The 24392-nt window shown below is 38.7% G+C and overlaps 1 protein-coding gene across 4 annotated transcripts; it reads left to right on the top strand.

Moving 5' to 3' along the window:
• The first annotated feature begins 7456 nt into the window (after window positions 1-7456).
• LOC121647364 (DNA-binding protein RFX7) lies at window positions 7457-22226 on the top strand. Of its 4 annotated transcripts, none has more exons than XM_041996714.1 (10): window positions 7457-7873; window positions 11219-11252; window positions 13263-13348; window positions 13758-13796; window positions 13888-14010; window positions 14107-14223; window positions 14626-14710; window positions 14807-15014; window positions 15673-15971; window positions 16054-22226. In XM_041996714.1, the coding sequence occupies exons 1-10, from the start codon at window positions 7746-7748 to the stop codon at window positions 19381-19383; spliced, it is 4449 nt and encodes a 1482-aa protein (XP_041852648.1). In that variant the 5' UTR covers window positions 7457-7745; the 3' UTR covers window positions 19384-22226. The 4 variants fall into 4 exon arrangements, with proteins under 4 accessions (XP_041852648.1, XP_041852649.1, XP_041852650.1 ...); XM_041996715.1 differs by having other exon boundaries at window positions 15676-15971; XM_041996716.1 differs by lacking the exon at window positions 13758-13796.
• Window positions 22227-24392: the final 2166 nt, after the last annotated feature.

The following is a 24392-nucleotide window of genomic DNA, read 5'->3' on the forward strand; positions in this document are numbered from 1 at the left end:
TAGACTTGTTTTGTTGTTGTTGTTCAGGGGTTGTCCTGTTGCTGTGCCATCCCATGTTTAGTGTAAAATCATTTGCAAGTAGGGCCAGACATCCCTCCTCAGGACCAGTAAGCAATGATGACGACACAAAGATAATCTCCTGTTAGACAGGTAGAGGTTTCCAGTAAACAGTGGATACCACACCCTTGTCTGACCTACATTTACAAATAGAATCAAGTCTCCATTTGTAGGCACGTGTGGCGTGGCAAGCTCCTCCTGTGACTGGGTTCAGGGGTTATTCGGTCTGTCTGGGTAATCGTCTAACATATAACATTAGTCCATCTTCCTGTTTGAGGTCAAATCTACTGTCTGCTGCCCTGCAGACATTATTTGAATTGAATGAGTACAAATAAACAGATAAAAAGATTAAACAGAAGGTCTGTAATACTGCAAGCTAATTTGTCACATGCATCATATGCCGGTTGGACAAACTTGATAAGAGTAAAAAGTGCTGTAGTTGGGACAGAATTAAAATGTCCTGATGAGGCCATATGTTCTACAAAAACCTCAAAAGAATCCAGGTAAATAATTCCCTCCGACAAAACACCAAAGTCTTAACTTAAAACACATTACTGACTGCTCCGTGTTTATTCTTAAGATATCAACAGTTAACTTTTTTTTGGCAAAATTTCCTTTTAGTTGATTGTTTGGTAAGTTTTAGGTACCAAAACTATTTGGTTTGCTTTGGGAGAGGATAATACTGTGAAAAACATTTAAGTTATTGTTATGAAAAAGCACACATCCATCAAGTAATGTCCACGTGCTGACAAAATCCTGCACACATCATAAAAAATAAACAATTAAAAAAAATAAATTAAAATAAAGAAGACAGTCCACATAGTAGGATAATACTCATTGGAATAATTCAGACCCTTTCACAGTGACGTTTTTAGTGTGAAATGTCACTGTTAGGTGCTAATGTTATGGACATTCCAAGAAGCATTAATGCTAGTGTGCAGACTTGGCATTAAATAAAAATGTAATAATCTTGTATGATAATAAAAAAGTTTTGCTTTTTGATAAAGCTTATGCATACACTGTGTACGAGAAGTGGATGTGGCAACTACAAAAGCATTTATTTTTAATTATGAATTGTGTTTTGAGTGCTTTTATAGAATTCTTTTGGCACATGCTTAATACTTAATACTTCTGTGTCTTTGTTGCTATGCACCATCTATATTGGTTTTATATGTATTTTTGTACTCATGTATGCGTGTGCAAATGTTCTTATGTGTGTGTGTGTGTGTAAATATACGTCAAAGAATATGTACATATGCATATATTTGTGATTTTTATTTCTTGTTCTTTTTATGTAAAGCACATTGTGTTTGCATGTAATGCCATGCAAGCTCAAAGACTATGTGAATGATTTCTGTTAGAAACTTAAAATGTCAATTTTACTGTTCTAGTACAAAACAAGTGGCCATAAAAACATTAATAAAGAGCAGTGAGCTGTTTTTTTAGCAGCACAGTGATATATTTAGAAACTGTAAACTGTGAAAATCATGTGATTGTCCTCTTCTTTCAATCTGTCTGAAGGTGAGCTTCAGTCTTCTCAGCTTCCTTAAAGTCACAGTCTAATCCTGACTACCTATGCAAGTGTTAACTGGGTCAGGAGGTCAGTCACTTTATCTTTAACAGAACAATTATTTGTTGACCTCAAGGTCTGTCTGCTTGAAGAACTTCTCTTGAAATCTTATTCAAATATGTGTCATAAAGAGAAAATTAATCAAATACTGATGTCAGAAATATTGAAAAGAATTGAGTTTTCTTTGTCTTTTTTCATTTTTAGACAAATAATCCTAAAACACCATTGGCTCCTGAATGACCTTCTCTTCTGACAGTGATCAGTCCTCTTATCTGACACACTAAGCATTCATAACACACACACATAAATCTGATCCAAGACCCAATATATACAGTCCCCTAACCCTGAACTTTGCATCAATCTTAGTTAATTGCAGTCTTGTCAGAAGTGCGATTATTCAAACAGGTAATGCAAATGTTAATGAGATCAAATTTGCATATCTTTATTTTCCCATGGTTGAAATGTCATTGGTTCTGAAGCTTTACAATGAAGGATGTCACTACTGATGGCCCCCTGATACGTTGTTGGTCATTAAGAGGCCAAAAAAGAGCAACCGAAGGGGATGGAGGGGACACAACAAGGAGCATGCTCAAAATAGAAGGAATGATGAAAAATGCAAGCACATAAAAAGATATGTTCAAGATCCTCATTTAGCAGAAATGCTTGTTATGTTCTGTTCTAAACACAAAAGGAAAAACATGCACCACTTTGCAGTTTGAATGGTTGTCCTTTTATTGTTAGATTTGCTGTTGTGCATACTACGACTGCAACACACACTTCAAGTGTTGCTGGCATATTGCACGTCGTCATGCGCCTGATTTGACATGGCTTAAATAACTATCTTCCTGCCAGTGATTGGCATTCACACAAGAAGGGGTGAGTGGGACTGGGGAGCAGATGGTGACATTCCACATGACCAAACTGATCAATCAGCATGCTGGGACGCAGGTGCAGCACAGGCGGGCAGCACCACACCATCTATTTCACCATCTACGGGGCACAAACACATGGGCACCAATCATGGCACCCTGAGGGTCTGCATGCTCCTCTGTCCTGCTGCGCCAAGGTTGATGACATCAGAATTTCCCATCCGCTCTTCCACAGGATGCCAAGAAAAATGAGGGAAAAAAAGCACAGTATAAAATCTGCAATAACAGCTTGGCTTGGGAAATGCTGTGTAAATGACGTCAAAGCAAGGGACTCCCATATTTCATCCTGGAACTAAATAGGAGCTGAGAAAAGAAATGCACCTAGGTATATATTTACATTTTGACCTGGCCAGAATTTCTTTTGTTCATGGTAACAGTAATGGAGCATAAAGAGACTAACAATAACTCATTACTATATAGGCACAATTACTCTTTTTAATTTTTAGTGTTAAGACAGAAAAATGATGACAGCACTGATCAATTTTGACTATTTTTTAGATAAAAGGAAATGTTGTAGTCATCAAATACTTTGCACTTTTGTCCTTGAATATTTTGCAGATCTATTTCCAAATAAACCAATTTACTGCTATAACTGTTTGATTAAAAATCCTTATGTATTTTTAGTCTGTTGCTGTGATGAAATTGTAGATGCATGAGCAATCAAATGAAAAGGGAAAATATATCTAATTCTATTATAGGACATGACAATACATGTATCTTAACAACAAGCAGGCCTTCAGTGTCTGTTCAGAGGTTAACTAGTTGGTTGTGGCGTTTGATACCTGCTGGCGTGACTCTGGGCTGAGGATCTACTGTAGCTTCAGGGATAAGACCTGAACACAGCGAGTTGATCTCATAGTCTGGCCTGAGTGCTGGAGGAAGTAGGGGGTTGTAAGAGGATTGGACTGGCTGGTGGTGCACATGAGAGCCAGACTCAACAACCTCCTCACAACAGTGACCCCGCCGTCCCACATTCATCAACAACAGAGGATGTGTGATTTAAGGTCTCTGCCACAGTCAAGTGTGACCTGTTTGATCTCTGTGAGACATGTAATGGCCAATATTTAAAGAAGCTTAAAAACAAGTGGTAAAATTGAAAGTTTATTATGGTTGCAACCCACATTCTCAACTCTGCTGCTCATCCCACAAACGCATTTTTCTTATCAATCACGCTATTTAAAAGGGAAATAAGAGCATAAAATTTATAGCCTAGAAGCATTGCTACAGCAAATAAGTAATTCTCAAAATACAAATTTCTTTACTTTGTGTTCATAATGTATATATATATATATATAAAGTTAAATAACATTATTGTGAAATCTTAGTTGATAACTCACACTGAGACAATTATTTTTCTTATTACAGCTTAAAATATGCAAATTAAGTATATTTAAATATTCTGTCATTAAGTATAAACTAATTTGCATAAATCTTTTTTTGGACAAGGAATAGCAAAATAAAATACATACAATATGTTATTATATCTTTTCATGGATCAACACTATAGAAGAGAAACTTTGATATACAGAATATCAAAGTTTAGTTTCTATAGTTTGGTGTTCTGTATATAAAAGTTTAATTTATATACTGTTTTTCCATGAAAAGATGTAATAAGGTATTTGCAAAAATGTGAGGGGTGTACTCACTTCTGTGAGATACTGTATATGTGATGTATATCTTTTCACTTCTCTGTAAGAATATATGGAAGTAAACTAGTTTTAAATCTCATAAATGTTTTGCCTGGACTGTATCATCATAATTACATTTGGCTTTTATTCAAAAAGGACTGCCTAGTCAGAACAGCCTTTTTATACTTTAATTTTAGATATGGCTGCAAGATTTTTCTTCAAAATGTTTTGTACATAAATATATTCAGTAAATAAGAAGAAGCAATCTTAAAGACATGTAAAATGGTACTGTGGTATAGTACTGTAGCAAAGGAAGCAGATTCTTTAGGAGGAATGTTGTGTATATCTTAACATTTGGAGGAATGAGCAAGGGCACAGAAAGCAGAGATGAGACCTTCCAATTCAAATCAGAAGTGACAGGAGATTGACAGTAAAACAAATCAGTCCAGAATAGCCAGCAACCAAAAGTCAAAAATAGAGCAAGAAAACAATGACTAACAAGGAAACAACATTTCTTGTGATTTTCATGAAGTGCCACCATTTCACAACTCTGGTGTTGCTAATAGGTCAGCAAAGACAGTATGTGATGAATGTGTGAGACACATTAAAGAAAGATGGACAGACTGGTAAAAATGTCAGTAGTAAGAAAGATCAGACAAATTAGATTTGGCAATTAGATCATAATCATTTCTGTAATTATAACTGCTCCTGGTAAGTAAAACAAATTTTCCTCACATCCTGCGTTACATCTTCAGAGATATCACATGACATTAAAATATCTGATCAAAATACCAGACGGAGCTAAAGCATTTCTCTGCCACACATTACTAACTAAATAATCTAATTATACAACTTTTCCATCACATCTGTTTTACTCCAAGAAAAGGCCAAACACACAAGAGTAGATGTGAACATTTCATGAAGTCAACAGTAATGTTATTAAGTTGTGGCACTGAATCAAAGATTTATTGGATGATAAAAACCAGAGACGGCGGAGCTAAATCAAAAGGATAATCAAAGCCCAAAGCATAACCTTCAAATAAATATATATATATATATATATATGTAGGAAGGTAGGTAGGTAGGTAAAAGGAAGACTAAACTGTAGGAAAACATTTACCCTTATTTGAAAAATTGAATACAATATAAAAAGATTGTTAATTAAGCTATTGTAAATTACTAACTAAATGAGACATTTTCACACTTACTGGATTAAAAGCTATGAGAAATGTTAGCAAATGTGACTACTAATTTAACTGACCATTGATTGGTGAAAATATGAAACTACCTCTGATCACATTTGTTTATAAGATGCTAAAAGACAAGTGTACCATCCCCAAAAAAATTCTGTCAGTATCAAGATGACATGGTGAAATTATAACCTTGACTTCCAGTCTCAACCAACAAACCCTGCTTATGTGTATTTCTTTATTAGAAATACTTGTATTACTCTTTAGTTGTGTATCTCAAGTTTGTACCCAAACATGTGTACTCACATTTAAGCAGGCGATGTTTTTATATTCTATGTTATATAATTTCTCATTTTGTGAAAAGATATTTTTTCCTTTTTGGATGTGCAATACCTGATTTTTACTTCTTTTTTTTCCTAAGACTTTCTATTTTATATTAACACAAACATATTTTTTATTATAAACATTATACATTAGAAATAGAAACCTTAATAAAAGCATAGCTGGAGAAGAGCAACTTTATGCCCTGCAAAAGACACAGCAGTGATATTTACATTATTTTCTTCTCATTTTATTACCATGAGAGGTATGACATCACTCACTATATATTTGCACATACTTTCCTGATGTGTCTGTTGCTATCTTGCATTACATTTCGTGCCAGTAGTGTCAGTGGAGCAGTGGAGTAACATTACGTGTTACCATCAATAGATGGCAGCATAAAATAAGTCATGATAAAAGCGTTTTTTTTTATGTTTTTTTTTTTTTTTTTTTTTTTTGTAGATCTTGTTTTTCATGACCTGGTGACTTCATTCTCCTAAATTTTTACACTTTTTTCCATTAAGGAGGTCAGATCATTTCTAATCATTAACTGGTGAAAAAAGACAGCATCGAATGTTATTAAACTGACACGTGTAGGGATTATGTTTATAACAGATCCACTAATAATGCGTAATAAACGTGTTATTTTTATCTAGCACAAATAGTCTCAATTCATGTCATACTCCCTGGTTATTTTTTCCGAGCAACTGTGTCTCAGATTTCAGCTGAAGGGGAAAAAAATAGTAAGCTCTTTGATGAGCACAGACAGTTTGGTAATAATTTGTCTAGGGAAACCTGCTTCAGCATCTCCTGTTTAATCAGTATATCGTTTTACAGAAGCATATCGGCAGGTATTGGGATCAATATATGTGCGGATAGCTGCCCCTTTACATGGTACAGTGATATCATTCTGGCTGTTTACCCGTCATTGTCACTATCTGATCAACCAGCTTCCTGCAGCAGCGCCCCTAGAGGCTGTGAGGGGACATGCAGCGAGTACACAGCGTCAAGTTAAACACAAACAAGCAAAGTTTCCGGATAAGGACGTTTAAATTAAAACTCTTAATTAGCAAAGCGTAATGGAGAAAATAATTATTCACATTCACGAATGAATTTGTGATCATATATGTTGAGAACAAAAAGAAGTTGTAGATTAAGTAATTAAGATTGACTGGGGAAAGGGTGGCGCAAATAAAGAAGACATAAAAATGTTAAAATAAAATAAAATAAAATAAAATAAATGGGGGGGCAAGATTTTAAGAAACACACTGATTATTACAACTAAAGTAGACATCTAATGTAAAAAGTAAACGCAAACATCCATCTTTTGTCTACACCCACTTATTCCAATGTAGGGATGCACAGGAACTGCACACTGAAAGGCCCCAGCTAAGGTCCAAACCAGGAATCTTCTTGTTGTTGTTAGCCAATAACGCCACTGTGTAACTGTGGGGGGTTTTAGGCCCTTTGGGTCCGCCCTTGACTTGTTATGTATTTTACCATCACTCACCAGCTCAGACGTCATCATCAGTAAATACGCTGTTGCTACCTGTGTGTGCTATAAACAATAGCCATCTCTTTACTTTGTTGCAGTCAGAACGGTTGATTGCACATTACACAGACCAGAACCTGGAATATCTTTCATTTTGGTTTTGTTGCCACAGAGTCTGGTTTGAAATTGAGTCGTCTTCCCAACGCCGCAGTTCGGGGGATTTTATTTCCACTAGAAATGTCACGGTACTTCCGGTATTTTCAGCGCTTCCTGCATGCACCTTGACGCAGGCAGCTTGTCTGTAGCTGCTGCTGGCTGCTGCAGGCGTGCTATTTGCGGCAGCGGAGATACCTCTGCGAAATGCCTTTTGTATGCCCGGGTGTGTTTTTTGGTTTTGTTTTGTGAGGGTCTGATCACAGTGTTTGTAGCCATGCTCTGTGGTGGATTCAGCGGGCTGTCCTAGCTGACTGAGCCGCTCCAGCAGCGGTGGGTCCGGTGCAGTGCACAGCCGGGGATGAGGCCTACTTGTTAAAGCTCCCCCACCACCCCTCCATCGCGATGGCTGATGATCAACAACAACCTGGTCAGAAGCCTGCCTCGGGATTAGGCTCTCTTCCAGCGCTGGTGCCAGGACTCCAGGGGCCCGAGGCTAACGCGTTACAGTTCAAAATAAAGAATTCAATTTGGTAAGGATGGGAATGATCCCAAAGCAGCCACACTGTCCTTTTCGCTAGCCGTAGCCTCATAATTAGCGTATCTCACTCTGGAGTGGTAGGAGGGCACTGTGCTGCACAAAGCGGCCGAGAATAACACGAGTGCTCCCGAGCTAACCGCACACATTTAAACGAAATATAACTGCAACGAGCCATGCGATGCTGTCCGGGTTCTGCTGATGCAGTAGTAACACGGTAACGTCGGGTTACTTGCAGCGGTAGGAGCTCTGATCATTAGCATCTAACCATAGGAGGCCATGTTATAATAGTTGACACCAAACACACCGGAGGTGCTGATGCTCAGGATGACAGGTGTCAAAGCAGACAGCTCCACAGATAAAGCCTCACACTGATCTCATGCTGTTCATAAATAGGCTGGAGCTTTAAAAAAAAAAAAAAAAAAAAAAAACATTAAAAAGACAGTCTGCCTTATAAAGATTTACTTTTAATGTTTATGTAATTTTTTTCTTCTATAGTTTTTTGTATTTACCGTTTCTATTTTTCACCCTTTAAAGTGTTATCAAAGTAGGTATTATTACTTTTGTTATATAAAACTGCATAATATTTATGGACATAAATCAGATCAAATTATCTTTAGCACACTTTACAGAACTAAATTTAAATTGATTAAATGTACACACATTAACCCACATTAAGTGAAAACAAAATGTTGGAGTTTTTATTTTTATTTAACCACAATAATTTAGTTAAATTAAATAATCCTGACATTTTACTATTCATCCTTTGAACCACTTGCTTTGGTGATTATTTGAATACCCATAGTGATGTGTCTGAAATTGCTCCCAATTATCGAAGTGTTGTGTAACAACAGTGTGTCTGACAGGTGAGTTTTCAAAGTGAGGCCAAAACTTGCCCTCAAAACATCCCACAATACCTGTTTCACTGTTTACATCTTGTTATTTCACAGCAGGAAAACTACATTTGTATTATACAGTTAGTAAAGGCTGAATTTAATTTAAATTTAATTCATCTGTATCAGTTTCAGGGTTCACATATTGAGCGCAAGTTCACCAAAACCACCAGCATGCTTATAAAGAACAGAACGGCGCCTGTGGGAGCTGTGGCCAGGGTTTCAGAGTTTTTAACAGCTGGCAGGGATCTGTATTATAAAAATATGAGCAAAAGTTGCACATATGTTACCACAAATTTAAAAAGCTAATACAATGGCTAATTTTCATGACATGATAGTTGATGGTATCAGGATAGGTCAGTGCACTCACATACAGTAGATCTTAATGTTTTACAGATTTATTGAAAAAAGATTCCAGGCAGCATCCAGGTCCAAAAATGGTGTCTCTTGTTTTTCAAATGAAGAATTGACCAAATTAGTAGAGGTTGAGGTTCTGGCTCACCACTTGTCTAACGGCATCAGAGGCAGGGTGGTGGCAGTGTGTTACTGTGGTGTTGCTTTTCTTTGGCACGACTGGTATTCTAATCAGGGAGAAGAAGGAAGATAAACATTCATATTTAGTTTGTGCTGTAGCACAGCCGTGACCAGAAGCGTACAGTAAACAACACAACGGTGGAACAGCTTTAAGGTAACTGAATGCATCCAAAAAACATGACTTTGATCTCACCAGGCAAAAAAATCTAGAAATTGTTTTTTTTTTCAAACCTTCCTTAAATCTTTTAATCAATTAATTGTGTTTGAGAGTTGATTAATGACCAGAAAATTCATAGAACAATTCCAGTGTTTCCCACAGACCAGGTAGCAGTGTCATGGTGGTCAGTGGAGCCTGCAATTAAGGTGTATGTAAGGTGTGTGCAGCGGGCGGCGTTCGAACACACACCTTCTGAGCTGCCACATTAAATATATACACTTGTGTGCTTATCTATTGTTCTTCAGTCACCTGTTGAGACAGTTTTATAGCTAAAAGAAGTATTTGAAATGATTCAGCTCAGTCTTAATTCTTAAAAAGAAGAGACAACTAAGAGAACTAATCAGTTTTCATCTCACCGGCCATCTCCATGGTGATAATGTCTGTCATGAAACCACCAGACATGACGACTAAAGTTAAACAGTCAATATTGATAAGGAAACTCCGATAAAACTGATGAGCAAGATAAAAAGCCTAAAAACACATTTTTCTTTTTATCACTGAAGTGTAAGTCTTTATGCAGCAGTGATAACACTGCATACAACACATGTGATACAGTTGTTTACTTTGGGTGATACAACACAGGATCACCCAAAGTAAACAACTGTTGTTAAAAATATTTCATTGGCTGTTTTTTTTTTTTTTGTTTGTTTGTTTTGTTTTTTTTACATTAGGTGATCACTTCAGTTGTAATGATAAGTTCAATATTTTATAAAACCTTAAAAGTTTCATTTATGCCAGCCTTTTCCTGGGCAGTGCCCTGCCTTGGCCACCCATTTAAACTTTTCTAGACCCGCCCCTGCATAGCTGAAGCATTAATCCATTTTTACCACCTGCCACCTACTTTGTTAGAGAAGAGTTCTGAAAATAATAATTTGGGGTAAATAGTTTCCTCCTTATCAGCTAACAACAAAAGCGACAAGAGCGACAGGAGAACAGATCAGCTGGTCAAGGACAGAGGAGGCAGAGCGCTGCACAGTTTGTGCAAAACTCAGAGAAAAGTTAAAAAAAAAAAAAAAACATGCGGGAAAGGTTTAGGTGTTGAACCCTCTTATCGGGAAAAGTGTGGGTGTTAAAATCATCCTCCACTGGTGTGACGCCTACGGGTTTTGCCACCCGGCTCATCTTTCTACCTCCACTTCGCGCCGTCATAACAGAGAAATAACAGATGTATTGGGCTTGTCATACCGCGCATGCGTTAAATATGCTATCACAATTAAATAAATTAGCTCCGTTAGCGCCTTATTTATTACAGCCTTTTTTTTTTTTTTTTTTTTTTAAAAATCGCGTTCTGGGGGACGGAATCTGTGGCGCTGAGCCACACATTGGGTCATGTGGGGGAAAGCCTGAATTCTGGCTAACATCAGCTAAATAAAAAAGTTAGATATAATATGTGTAAAAGATCCAATTACTTTTTGATTGATACAATAATATATAGATGAAGATAAAAATGTCATCTTAATTTGAATCACGTTTAATTACACAGTATGCATTCACCTTTGCAGAAGTCTATATGCATTGCAGTCATAATATCAGATATTTAACACCTAAAAAAACATAAAACACCTTTGTATGTGTTTGTTTTTAATTCTTTGTTCCCTAAAAAGACCCGTTTTACAGTGTTGGATATGTCTGTGTTAAATTAAAGCAGGTTGTATTAATTCACTTTCCTGGCCTTTTGCTCTTTTTCTTATTCTAGCAAATCTGTACAATCAAAAGTGGACAGCATATTGGTGAGTATCTGTGAACACTGGTCAGCTTTTCCAAACCGAGTCTTTTCTTTATTTATGATGTGCCACTCCTTTATTGTCAGAGTTAAACAACAAGAATGGGTGTGCAGAATTTATTAAGAAAGGCAATATAAATAGTAAATTTACTACTTTTTAAATTCTTACCCAATGTTTACATGATTGCAAAACATTTAAAAAGGATCTTTTGATATTAACACTTCAATATAACCATTTCATTAATAGTTCCATTGTGGTCGCTTTGCATTAGTCTCTATTTGACCATTACATACAATATCCCCTCCTGAAATGGATTGAGCAGGTACAGAAAATTGATGGATAAAACAAATCTTTTGCCATATGCAAAATGTACAAATATGGAAATCTACAAACCCATGACCAGTTATAAGCTTCTGGTTTGTATTTGAGTATAACAGCAATTTAAACATGTTTCTGATATTGCTGTGTTTGAGATATTATAGTACATTTCTCCATTTTTATTCACTTTCTTGGCATCTATTTATGCACATTGTGCCTCAGTTTTGTCTGAACTGAAGTTCATCACAGCTGTATTGAGCTACAAAGACACGTCAGCAACATCAAGCAGCAGGATAAAGCTTTGTCTTTTTTTGTCCTTTTAAAAAAATGTAAAAAAAAAAAAAAAAGAGAACAGACACTGTATTTAATTTCAACCCATGTATTTTCAGTTTTTTTGTCTCTTTTTGTCCCAATAAAATATCTACCATTTGCCACTTCTGAAACTCACACATCATCATAGCGTATATCACATCAAAATGTTACTTCAAAAAGGTTTTAAAGAAAAGATTTGAATTTGAACAATTTGAATGGTCATAATATTAATGCTGAGAATAGTAAGAAACAGTGAACTATGGATAAAGCCCTTTTCCTTTTTTGTGTATCTAAGAAAAATGTGCTTGATTTGTTTTATCCTGTGACCTACATATCATTTATTTCATCACATTGATGCAAAAATCCTATAAATCCAATGTTATGAAGTAATATTGTGCAAGATACCAGAGATTTTCCCGTGGCATAAACAGTATATGAGAATGTAAAATGATATATAGAATTTACTTCAGCATTTGATGCCAGTATCTTTAATGCAATGGAAAGAAATTACGAATTTGTATAGGATGGATTAGTTTCATTACAGGCCCTCCTGTCTGCTTCTCCAAACAGATGATATGCTGACCACCATATGCCATAATTAATAACCTGAGTATAGATACCTAGTCCATATCCAGTCCACCTTCAAAGAACCAACAAAACCTAAACTTTCCTAAAGTTTTCCTTTATCTGAAAAAATGAAGTCTGAGAATCAGCACCCAGCTTCAATGTCCTGTGATATTTATCAGTTGGCTTACTGTATAGCTGCGGATTAGTAACGTAGACAACAGTTAATTGTCAAGAACTGTATATGGGCTCTGAAAGTATAATGTGGAGGACTAAAACAAAACTCATTAATACCAAATAAAAAAACAACTTAATCAGATCAGAGTTCCTCAGTATAAACACTCACAGTTTTTATAAGTAACTGACAGAATAGTAGTTTTAATGCAGAGCTTTTGCTGCGAGGGAGTGTGTTATTTCCATCAGTCATAACACCCTTTATGTGGCTGAAATTGTCCTGGAAATTTCTTTCCTGAAAAGAGTTTGAACCTTGATTTATGTCCCAACCACTATGTCCGACATATGATTTACTTAATGCTTCTAACAGTGGACGGTAGTAAACAACATTTTCATTCACTGCTTATTGGCACACAGCTCTCACCTCATTCATTTAAGCATTGGTTTCCATAGCAACAAAGAGGCAAATAGAAGAGAAAGAAGTGGCATCAATCCATTCTTGGAAAGGTGGTAAAGGTGACACGGTTGTGCCAATATCGTCATACACAAGAGCTCATACACAGTGTTTCAACAACAGTTACACTTTATTTTGAAAAAGAATATTTAGACTCTTTTTTTTTTCTTTTTGTGATTTATTCATTTCTACAGCAAGATGTTGAGAAGTTTACAGACATCGAAAAACTCTACCTCTACCTTAAGTTGCCTTCTGGTCCCAGCAGTGGCAATGATAAAAGGTATGTCCTGATACACACTTCACTCAGGTTCATTGCTTTTGCTCTTGGGCCATTTTGTTTTCTTTTTTTGTCTCTGTCACACAAACACACTTTTGTTGCAGCTTTCATCACATTACTGGCACATTATTGTCATTGGTTGTCAAAAATTCAAATCTGTATCCACTGGCTAAAACACAGACACAGGTTAGGCTGATACCTCCTTTTGAAATATTTTATGCAGGTTGTTGGTCATTGTTAATTTTTTTTTACTCTTAGTGCAAAATAGTGAGTAAATTTTCAACTATATGATTGATTATCATAATGAACCAAACCACTGAAATATGTAGATTTTTGCTATACCTAGCTGTCTGTGTTTCATTTGTTTCCCCATATCTATTCATCACCCCAACCCCCAAATTCTGCCCATTTGGACTGAGAATGAGAGGGGGTCGTCCACTCCTGGATTATGGTATTAAAAGTTTCTGTATTAACAAGAAATGATGCGCAGCAGTCAAATGCACTGCCTCACCAGAATTATATTTTTTCTACACTGATTTCAGTGATCAGAGTTCCATGTCATCAAGCCGTACCCAACAGATGTATGCATTCAACTGGATACGCAATCACCTAGAAGAGCACCCAGAGACGTCCCTCCCAAAGCAAGAAGTGTATGACGAATACAAGTAAGTGTGTTCAAAGAAGCGACAAGGACAAAAAATATATAGTAATACGCCTTAAATGTTGTATTAATGTCTCATGTGGAATCTTTTCTTTTCCAGGAGTTATTGTGACAATCTCGGCTACAATCCACTGAGTGCAGCGGACTTTGGGAAGATTATGAAGAATGTTTTTCCTAATATGAAAGCTCGTCGACTGGGAATGAGGGGCAAATCCAAATATCCTTTCATTCTGATGAGGCCATCTACAAAGTCTAACAGTGTCTTCCTGTGTTTTTATTTATCTGTGAGCAACATGGTTTATTCCAACAAGTAATGTTTGAAAAATAAAACATTTAATATTATTGAATAACCTTACAAACAGACAAGCCAATCAAAGCCTTAGTTTTTGGCAGAAGATATAACAAGCCTGGGATTTTCATGAGAACTCAATTATATTTTCTTCTTATGTATTGAGATTTCCCAAGTTTTATAAGTCTTCTAAACATGTTGTTCTTGAAAAAGTGGTATAGAAAATGAATGAATGATTAGCCTAGAAAACATCAGAAACCTAAATTCCAAATAGGACTTTCCCAGCCTTAAAAGAGCCATGACATTTAAGAAGCCTTAACTTCTTTGCACATACTGTTACAGTGGGTTGAGGAAGAAAGCTTTTGTTCACATGCCATCCTTGCCCAACCTGGATCTACAGAAGTCTGGTGATGGGGTAAATTGCACTACATTGCAACACATTTGATCTACATCAGACTTTCAGCTGGTTTGAGGCTCTAAAACCACCTGCTCCTCTGCTCTGTGTGAATAGTGTGAACTTATGGAGTCGACAGGCCAATCTCCAAACGCTGAGGATGAAATGAGATCTGCAGCCTGTGGACTGGTCTGTGAGTGGGCTCAAAAGGTCCTTAGTCGTCAATTTGACAGCGTGGAGGACCTGGCTCGCTTCCTGCTTAATAGCCACTACATTGGAACCAAGTCCATGGCTGCACTCACTGTTATGACTGGAACACCCACAGGTAAAGATGTCCTCTGAGCTCATTCTGTTATTGTTTTATGTGAGAACATTAAAGGTTCTTTGTGTATTATGGATCATATCCAATAAGTATTTTAATAGAGGTAAGTTGTGTTGGAAAGAAATGCATAGTTGACAATTAAATTAGATTATAAAGCTTTATCATGATGAAATGATTGTCTAAACACTTGTGGCCTGATGATTCAGTTTTTTTTTCACTGTGATCCTGCAGATGTTCTTAAACAGTGACATCTGGGGTGTGTCTCATAAAAGTATTGTGAACATTACTTACATATGTTGTAATCCTCCTCTTTCACAACTAATTATTACCTACAAAACTGAAATAAAATCACAAGTTCTGCTATTCACTGACATGCTCATTTCTCATTGTAAATGATGAAGTAGAAGTTGCACAAAGGACAAGAGAGAAATGGATCTTATTTAGTAAATTATTGGAAATTTAATTAAACTGACCCATCTGTCATTTTCATGCACTGTCCATGGTGCTGAAAACTGAGGCCTCTACTAATTCAGCTTCTACTGGCCAACATTACAATAGGCTTGTACTAGTTTTTAGTGACCTAACACTGTGCAGAACTGATTGTCGTTTACTCACGGTATACCTTAAAATCTTTTTTTTTGTTTGTTTTTTTATGCTCTAGCAGGAATAAAGACCCCAACTCCATCTTCTGCCTTTGTGCCCACTGCTGAAGCAAACTCATTCCAGCCCCAGGTGAAGACCTTGCCCTCTCCTTCTGTTGATGCAAAGCAGCAATTGCAACGCAAGATCCAGAAAAAGCAGCAAGAGCAGAAGCTCCACTCACCCTTGCCCAGTGAGACCCAAGTCAAGCGAACAGAGGCCAGTACTCCTGGGCCCACCATTCCTTGTGGAAGCCCTGCTCTGCTATCCTCTCAGCCCACCATAGGAATCGTAGTAGCAGCAGTCCCTAGCCCAGTCACGGTATGCAGCTAACTTTTGGTTTTTTTTTTATGCATGTATGAGTGTACTAAACACATGCATATGTATTTTATTCCTCTTCCAGGTACAAAGAAGCAGGCAGTTGATGACCTCACCCAGTCCTGTGGGGACAGCAGAAGGAAAAGTGGTGCCTGTGAACTTTCAAGTGGTCACTCAGTCTCTTAAACAATCCCCCAAAACTCCCCAGAATATACCAGCTAGCCCTGTAGGTGACCGGCTGGCAAGACACAGTACACGATATGCTCAAATCCTGCCCAAGCCCTCTGCCACCAGTGCCATCACACTGCGCTCTCCACCCACCTTGCTCATCACCAACAGCCCCATAAAAACTGTGATGCCCACTCCCCATGTCAGCTCAGTCAACGTGGTGAAGATGACAGCCATCGCTTTGGCTCCCAGCAGCAGTAGTAACAACAGCAGCACAGCTGTGCGACCAGCTTCGGCTGGTGTGAACACCACATCTGCTATGGATGATTCCCAGCAGTCACAGGGTGGGAGTTCAATTGCCCCTCCATCTCCTGCAGTCATAACCAGCGTCCAAGCATCCACTCCTATCCTCTCTATTGACACCAAAGGGGTGTCTGAAGCTGGAAATGACTCCACATCCGGTACAGAGAAACATGCTGTTGTAGCCAAAGAGGAGAAAGTGGCTAAATTCAGGGCTGCCAGTGAGCCAAGCTTCTTTGTTAAGTGTTCTCCATTACCAGACAAAGGGGTAAGGGTAAAAAGTGATTCTACATCCCCTCCCACCTCTATAGCTGTAGCTGGGACTCAGGACAGCAATAACAGTAACTGCCATGACAGTACTTTGTACTTGACTGTTGATAATCAGAACTCCAATAGCAACACATCATCAAATGGCTCGTCTGCTGTTGCCCCAACATTGAAGGATCCCTGCCCAGATGCTAAGAGCCCAAGGAAGCGCACAGCCGGGGAGTCACATGTTATTCCAGTTAAGAGGGTGTTTATCTCCCAGCAGCCACTTCCTGTGATTGACAATCCCAAACCTGGGGTCAGTGCTGCAGTGAAGAGGATTCCCAGACCAGGAACCCCTGCAAGACCAGAGAGTGCCCCCTGCAAAGGGACTGTAAAACACACACCTATAGGGCCCCCACAGATCCTTGCACTCAGTGACGCACCAATCACTCACACAGAGGGAACCGAGACTGTTGTCAAACAGCAAAATTTGGTGGTGAAACATGAAGACCGTACTATCAGCATTGATACCAATGCTATAGTTGCTGGAAACAATACGTCTGATCAGGCATTGCTGCAGCAGATCACTGGGGACCCTTGTGCCATACCAGCCAACTCAGGACCACATGAAGCCTCTGTGGTGAGTGATTTAAAGAGCACAATATGGGAGACACAGCAGATACCAGCAGAACACAAACAACCCCCGTCTGACCAACTTTCCATGATAACTCAACCTTCAGAGGCCTCGGGTCAGCTCAGCCTCACACAGGAGATGGTTGACTTTGCAGGTTCTCAATCCAACATGGACTATTTCCCGTTCAATGATGATGACATGACCCAGGACAGCATAGTGGAAGAGCTTGTCCAAATGGAGGAGCAGATGAAGCTAAAGGGTCTGTTTGGAAACTGTGTTGATGTGTCCCTACAGGGTCAGTCAGCCAGCGGTCAAAGCTCAATCCTTAATACTCACCAAGCCAATACTACCTTCTACCACTCTGCACACAGCAGTACCACTCCTGTCCAAACTCCCACTCCAACACCAACCCCAACCCCGACACCAACCCCCACCTCTGAAATGACGCTTGCGCACAGCCTGACGAGAGAGAGCCCATGCTCCCGCATGGCTCCTATCACACCTGTGGATGGAGCCATGGGTCGCCACACCCCCATTAGCACGCCACTGTCCAACTGCAGCAGCAGCGTACCTCCAAGCCCAGTCGAGTGCAGGAATCCTTTTGCTTTCACTCCCATTAACTCGAGCATTACAGGTTATCATGATGCAAGTATTGTCTCCAGCAGCCCTGTAAAGCCCATGCAAAGGCCCATGGCAACACACCCAGACAAGGCCAAGCTGGAGTGGATCAACAACCGCTACAACAGCAACTCTGCAGGTCCTCTATCCAACCATAGCATTGGTATTCTGCCGAGCTACCAAGATCTGGTAGATGATCAGTTTCGCAAGCCTCATGCATTTGCAATTCCTGGCCAGTCATTTCAGTCCCAGTCGAGACAGGACTCTGCTCACCTTGGCCGTTTGACCCCCATTTCACCAGTTCAGCAGCAGCAACAGCAGCTGCAGCAACCACAGCAGCAGCAGCTGGTAACAGTTGTAACTACTCCTACCAAACAGGAGAGTTTTGCTGTGCCTGCACCATTAGACAACAAGGCCTCCACTTCATCTGCATCCAGTACTTTCCGATGTCGCAGTGTTAGCCCTGCCGTGCGGCAGAGGAACTTTAGTGGCAACACCGGTCCTCTGACCACCACCACAAGTACATCAACAACTACCCGAGCTGTAGTGTCACCCTTTAACTCACCCATCACCTCTGAGGTGCTCAGTATCTTGTCCAACAGTCAGACAGTCAGCTCTGTCCACAGCATTGTCCAGCGTAGCCAGTCTGTACCTCTAAACATCATGATGCAGAGTGAGATGCTTCCTGTGCAGGGGCAGAGTAACACCGCCAAGATCACCAATGTTCTTCTCAGCAAGATGGAAGCTGATGGGGACGATTCTGTCCGTGGTCTGGGCATGAACAATCTCCCTTCTAACTACACGGCCCGTATGAACCTCACACAGATCCTGGAGACCACTCCTAGCTTTGCAGGAGGAACTGCTCACCAGACTCAGCTGCCTGTTAGTTCCAGCCCTGCTGCCTTTGAGCTCCAGCAGCATGGCTACCTCACTACTGGCAGTGGAGAGCAGGTGAGTTTCACCACTGGGGACAGCCAAGCACAAGCAGGCCCCAGTGAGCAAGACCAGCATCAGCAGCTCCAGGAAGATTCAGTGCAGACACAACCACAGCTCCTCCTCCAGAGCACACAGCAGCAGGAGGCAGAGGAAGAACAACAGCAGCTTGATTTCAACAACACTGTCAAGGACTTGCTGGGGGAGGATGGCCTGAACCCCAGCTCCCAGCTGGTAGGTCAGGTAGCTTCAGAGCTCAACGCCGTGGCATCCGACTTCTCAAATGACATCAGACTGACCTCAGATCTGTCCAGTAGCATCACTGACCTTAATACTTTGGACACCAACTTGCTGTTTGATCCAAACCAACAGCAGGAACAATACGAAGACTCGACACTGGAAGAACTGAAGAACGACCCGCTTTTTCAGCAGATATGCAGTGATACTGTGAACTCTGGATTTGACTGGCTAGAAAGCAAAGACCAGCCTACTACAGTAGAGATGCTGGGTTAACCGTATCTTTTATTCTGTATAATTTCTGTTCTTTGTTGTTTGGTTTAGTGCATATGTATTATCTGTTTTTAAACCATAGTTTGTTGGGATTTGTCTGGACTTTGCCATTCGTTCTGTTAAAAGTGCCAGGCTTACCAGAAAATCTCTCCTGCTGATGTTTTACTTCTCACCTCCTTTATCATTTTTCACCCAAAGTTTCAGTATTTAGCCACCTTCTCCCTCATCTGAAATCAGAAACGTAAGCATTTCACGTAAAGAGCGTGAGCACTCGGTGGCAGCATGCACTTAACCAAGAGCAGATTTGTATGCTATGGATAATCTTCAATAATGCAATATTTCTACTTCATGAACAATTAAGGCAAGTGAGATGGTTAGGAAATCTGGCACAAAAGACTTCACCAAAAACTGTTGTATACTATTTTCAGTGTGTGCAGTTCAAGTTCAACCAAATGGAGACAATATTGGTATTGTAGTGTGCACATAATAGTTGTAGTACGTTTGCCTGCCATATCTAAATATTAAAAAGGGTAGCATCTTACGCTGCCAGGTGCTGAATTTATGACATAATCTTTATACTTTATCATAAACCAAATCAGTGGAAAACTGATTCACATCTGAGCATTGTCCAAGAGTGAAATTTTCTTAAAGCCTATACTTCTTGTACTGTTTAATATCTTATAAAGGGAGTTGATGAGTCAGTAAGGAGAGGATGGGAATTCAGGCCACTTTGTGGACTACACAATGAAAGGAATCAACAACTGGCTGCCTTATTCCCAAAGTCCAAGGCCTTACGCCATCTTTAGAGAGACTGTATATAGTATAATGTTAAGATATCTTCAGAACCATCCAGAGCTTCATCCTATCAAGGCAGCTGTTACTCTGATATTTTCAGTACTATTTCTTATTCTGCTCTTGTTTCGCAGTGTTACAGTATAGTTGCGCATTGTATAGGCTAACGACTACACTGTGTGTACCCTTGTCATTAATGGGTTAAGAGGAATTTGCTATGCTGTCATTTCATAAAAACCATGGCATGCACTCTTCAGTCATGAGATTTTAAATTATTTTGGCCATACTACACTCCCAGCTTGGATCGGAATATTAATGGTGTGGAGAAGACTTCGCTACAGGGACGGCCCAAAGGCTGGCATGTATGTTTAGATGTCATCTTGAAATCAAGAGGAAATTATGTTTTTTCTTTTAGAGATCCGGCCTTATGTCCATGCCAAAGAAGGCCTGTTTGAGAATCATAAGAGATTATTACACATAGAAATACTCCCAGCAAATGTAAACAACAATGGGAAGTGGGCAGCCTCAGAGATATTAAAGAGTTCTATCGCATTCGAGGAAAAGGATTAAGTTGCGTAAACCTTATGTACAATTTGTAAATTTTGAAATGGTCACTGTCCTATGTTCTATAGGTAACCATGGACCTGAAAGCATGTTGAAAACATCACTGCAAAGCCAGGTAGGCTATGTGATACAGTAGGATGCTTGCTTGAGTTTTTGGCTATTGTCAATGTTGTATAAGTCATGTTTAAGCTCCATTTGTAAATAGGATAGATACATAGAGATTTGATGTATCAAGACACTATATTATGGCCATTATTCTAGCTAAGTATGTGCCATTTTAAAAGAAAAAAAGCTTAACAGATTTATAGTCGGCAAGATACTGTATGTTGTGTGTTACATTTCTGGCTCAATGTGTCGTAACAGTAATGCTGTCTGGTCTCGCTTGCTGATTTTACTTTGTTTTTTTCTATTCAAAGATAATAGGTCTCTGCAGTTGCAGAAGTGATGTGTGCTTTGAGCAGGATCAATAGCATGGTATATTGAGGGGAAAAAAAGTTGTGATACTGTTAGCTGGTTGCAGACAGCTCTGTGACAGAAATTGTGCTCAAAGTCCTTCAGCAGACACTGGAAAAAAAATACAAAGACAAAAACAAAAAAAAATTACTCATGTTTCAACAAACTTTGGAGGTTTCACTTTATTGCACTAAATTTTTATGACACATGGCTTTGCCACATCCTTATGGACAAATGTAATGATGGATGCCCGCAAAAGAGAAAAAAAAGATATTTTTTATGACAAGCTGAGTAAGGAAATTAAATGGATTGTCAGAAAATGACTAATTGTCTTGTAGCAAAATGTGCATTAATCTCAGTGAGATACACGTTTCTTACTCATTCTCATACATGAGAATACAAAGCATTGAGGGAAAAAAGTTGAATAACCTTTTGAAACCTACATGCTCATTATGTTGATAAATGATTGTACGCACGCATGTGTGATGACTTCTGTTGTACTTTGTATCCTTGGTAACCACTGTCTTCTGTGATTTGGGCAGGTTCTGTTAACCAGACTGGCAGTGCTAGTTTCATGAGTTACATTACTTTGGTTGTGTGCTGTTTACTAAGTTAATGTTGTTCTATATGTTTATGTTGACGACTGTTTTCTGATGATTTTACATATTCTTATTTTGCTAAATGCATTTGTGAAGAAATTTAACATTTTCTCTTCATTTTTTTTCTTTAACAATATGGCACTGATATTTGAATTTGAATGAAGGAAATCCACCTCTTTATGATTACAGAAGCTCCATCAATCAGTGACTCTGATTCTATACCCTTTACTGACCCAACTGTTTGACTATCTTGTCCATTTCTACCAGTATACAAAAGAGAGAAAAAAAAAAACCCTCCTCTGTGGTGTTGTCTGGTGTTCTGCTTAATGTACAGTAGCTTGTTAATATTGCAAATGCGTTGTTTCTTTTTTCAATGGAAAGTACTCACTGGTGAGATTTTTAAAGTGGTTTTAAAAGCCAATAAACTTTTTTAAAGAATGTTGTGTGTCTAAATGGTGATGATTTTGTATTTCATCATAGTAAGTTTAAGTGCTTCACAGCAAGTGTTGTCTGGTTTTACAACCGCAAATTGTTATTTGGACTCTCCCCATCTTGTTATAGTATAGTATTTATTGATTTTCTTTTTCCTAATATGGTGATGCAACTGTTTATATAATTTTTCCTAAACACCATGCATTATTAATATTTGCACAGTCAAGTTTATGCAAACCAAAAACCTTTCCATCACCCTCTTAGCATGAGGTTAGAGGTCACCAGCTCTTCAAATGACATCTAAAGCCATTGGGGGGTGGCCTCTCCTAGAGACAAGCTCTAGCCAATCAGAGCCCAGATCAGGAGTCCTCTGCTCTGCTTTCCCAGGGCCTCGTGGCATTCATAACATGTTGATGACCTTAACCCTATTGATTGTGGCCAAACAGCCGGCCCTTTAGCCATGTGGAGCCCAGTGGTTCCCTCAGCCTCCACAATACAACTTTTATCAACATGAGTAGAAAGATTTAATGAGGAATACAGGATTGTGCTACTCTTGGGTAAATAATTACAGCGTGTTATTATGAAAATAATCTAGTTGTTGAGCAACAGAATAACAACACATTTGCATTTTGGGTACTAGCATACACAAACGAGCACAATCTTGTTTTTTGTTTCTTTTTACAAGTGAGATAATCCAGTTTTAAAAAACAAGAAAACGTAAGGAAAACATTTTAGTGTCCAGAAATTACTGTTTATGGATATATTCCTAAATATATTGTCTGTACACATTAACATACATGTGTTAGTCAACATCCATAAAAAAAAATAACTCAAATTGTTTCCTATTAAAGACAATGTAATGTCAACACATCATAATATCATTTTTCTAATATGTATAAAATCTTACATAAAGCAAGGTCAAAATCTTAACTACTGAGTAAACACATTACAAGATGCTATAAATGTGACAACTGGTTTGAGCCTTAAATTATAACTATAAGGCCTTAGATGATTAAATCAATAGTTAGCTCTAATCAATACATAATTACACTACGGTGTCCTCATTTGATTGGATATTGAAGTGTGGAGGTGCATGCTTGTAGCACTAATCCCTTAAAATCATCAAAAAACATTTACAGATAAAGTTAAAAGCAAAATATGTTTTGTGAAGTCTGAACATGACTTTATTTACCTGGTCCAGTGGATTGGTGTTTTGCTGATCCAGCAATGGCTGATCCCACAGCTGGAGTCCATTGTAGTACTATTGAATGAGGGCTTGGAGACGAGAGGGTCATTGTCAAAAGGCACGGTCGCTGGATCAATATCTGAATTCATTAAGCAGCTGACATCCAGCCATCAATATCTCTTCATAATTACCAGCTTCTGTGGAAGGAGCAGATGCTGTTCAGAGTGACCTTCCTGCACACTGATAACTGATAATTCACTATGTTTATCTAATTCTGCTGTGCAAAATATCTGATATACAGAGGAAAAAAATCAGTTTTATTACCGATCACTTTGTAGGTTATATAATACACTCAATCAGAGCTTGATGTAGGTAGAATGCACCACAGCTTTACATAAAAATGTTAAGAATATCTAGCAAATTCAGTTCAACTCAACATATATTTTGCTTTGTGTTATGTCCAACACACTCCCTCTGTCAGTAGATGCTCAAATCAAGCTGGGACTCATAGAAACTGCTTGAAAAGAAGGAAAACTTGACTACACAGAGACATCTTAATAATGTCTTGCATGTATAGTAGGCAGAGATGACAAATGTTTACATAATGGACGGGCACCTTTAGGGTATTAAAGTGCAAACACGAAAATATGAAGAAGCCTGTAATACAAATGTAGTATGAGAGCCTTTATTAAAGTTTATTCAGATAAGTAATGAAAAATGCAATACAACAAAAAAGTCATCATTTACACATACAAGTGAGGATACAACAGAACTGAATGTATCTGATCAGTGACAAGTACATCCTGTAGATGTTTTAAACAAAATAGTTGTTTAAAAAAAAGGCGGACCCAGTTGTCGCTCCTGTGCTAAGGCGCTTGCGCATGCGCGAGAGGGCGGAGTGAGCCTCCCCGGCACCCAGTAGAGCCGCTGGCGCTCCTGCATCGGCAGAAGTGATACTGCGGATTACTAGGACAGCACGCTGGAGA

The sequence above is a fragment of the Melanotaenia boesemani genome, chromosome 10 (assembly GCF_017639745.1).
Source record: "Melanotaenia boesemani isolate fMelBoe1 chromosome 10, fMelBoe1.pri, whole genome shotgun sequence".
Classification (NCBI taxonomy): Eukaryota; Metazoa; Chordata; class Actinopteri; order Atheriniformes; family Melanotaeniidae; genus Melanotaenia; species Melanotaenia boesemani.

Coding starts and splice junctions, on each gene's coding strand:
- LOC121647364 (XM_041996714.1), top strand. CDS start 7,746: ATGGCTGATGATCAACAACAACCTGGTCAGAAGCCTGCCTCGGGATTA. Junction 14,011..14,106: donor GAAGTGTATGACGAATACAA/GTAAGTGTGTTC, acceptor TTTCTTTTCCAG/GAGTTATTGTGACAATCTCG. Junction 14,711..14,806: donor TACAGAAGTCTGGTGATGGG/GTAAATTGCACT, acceptor CTGTGTGAATAG/TGTGAACTTATGGAGTCGAC.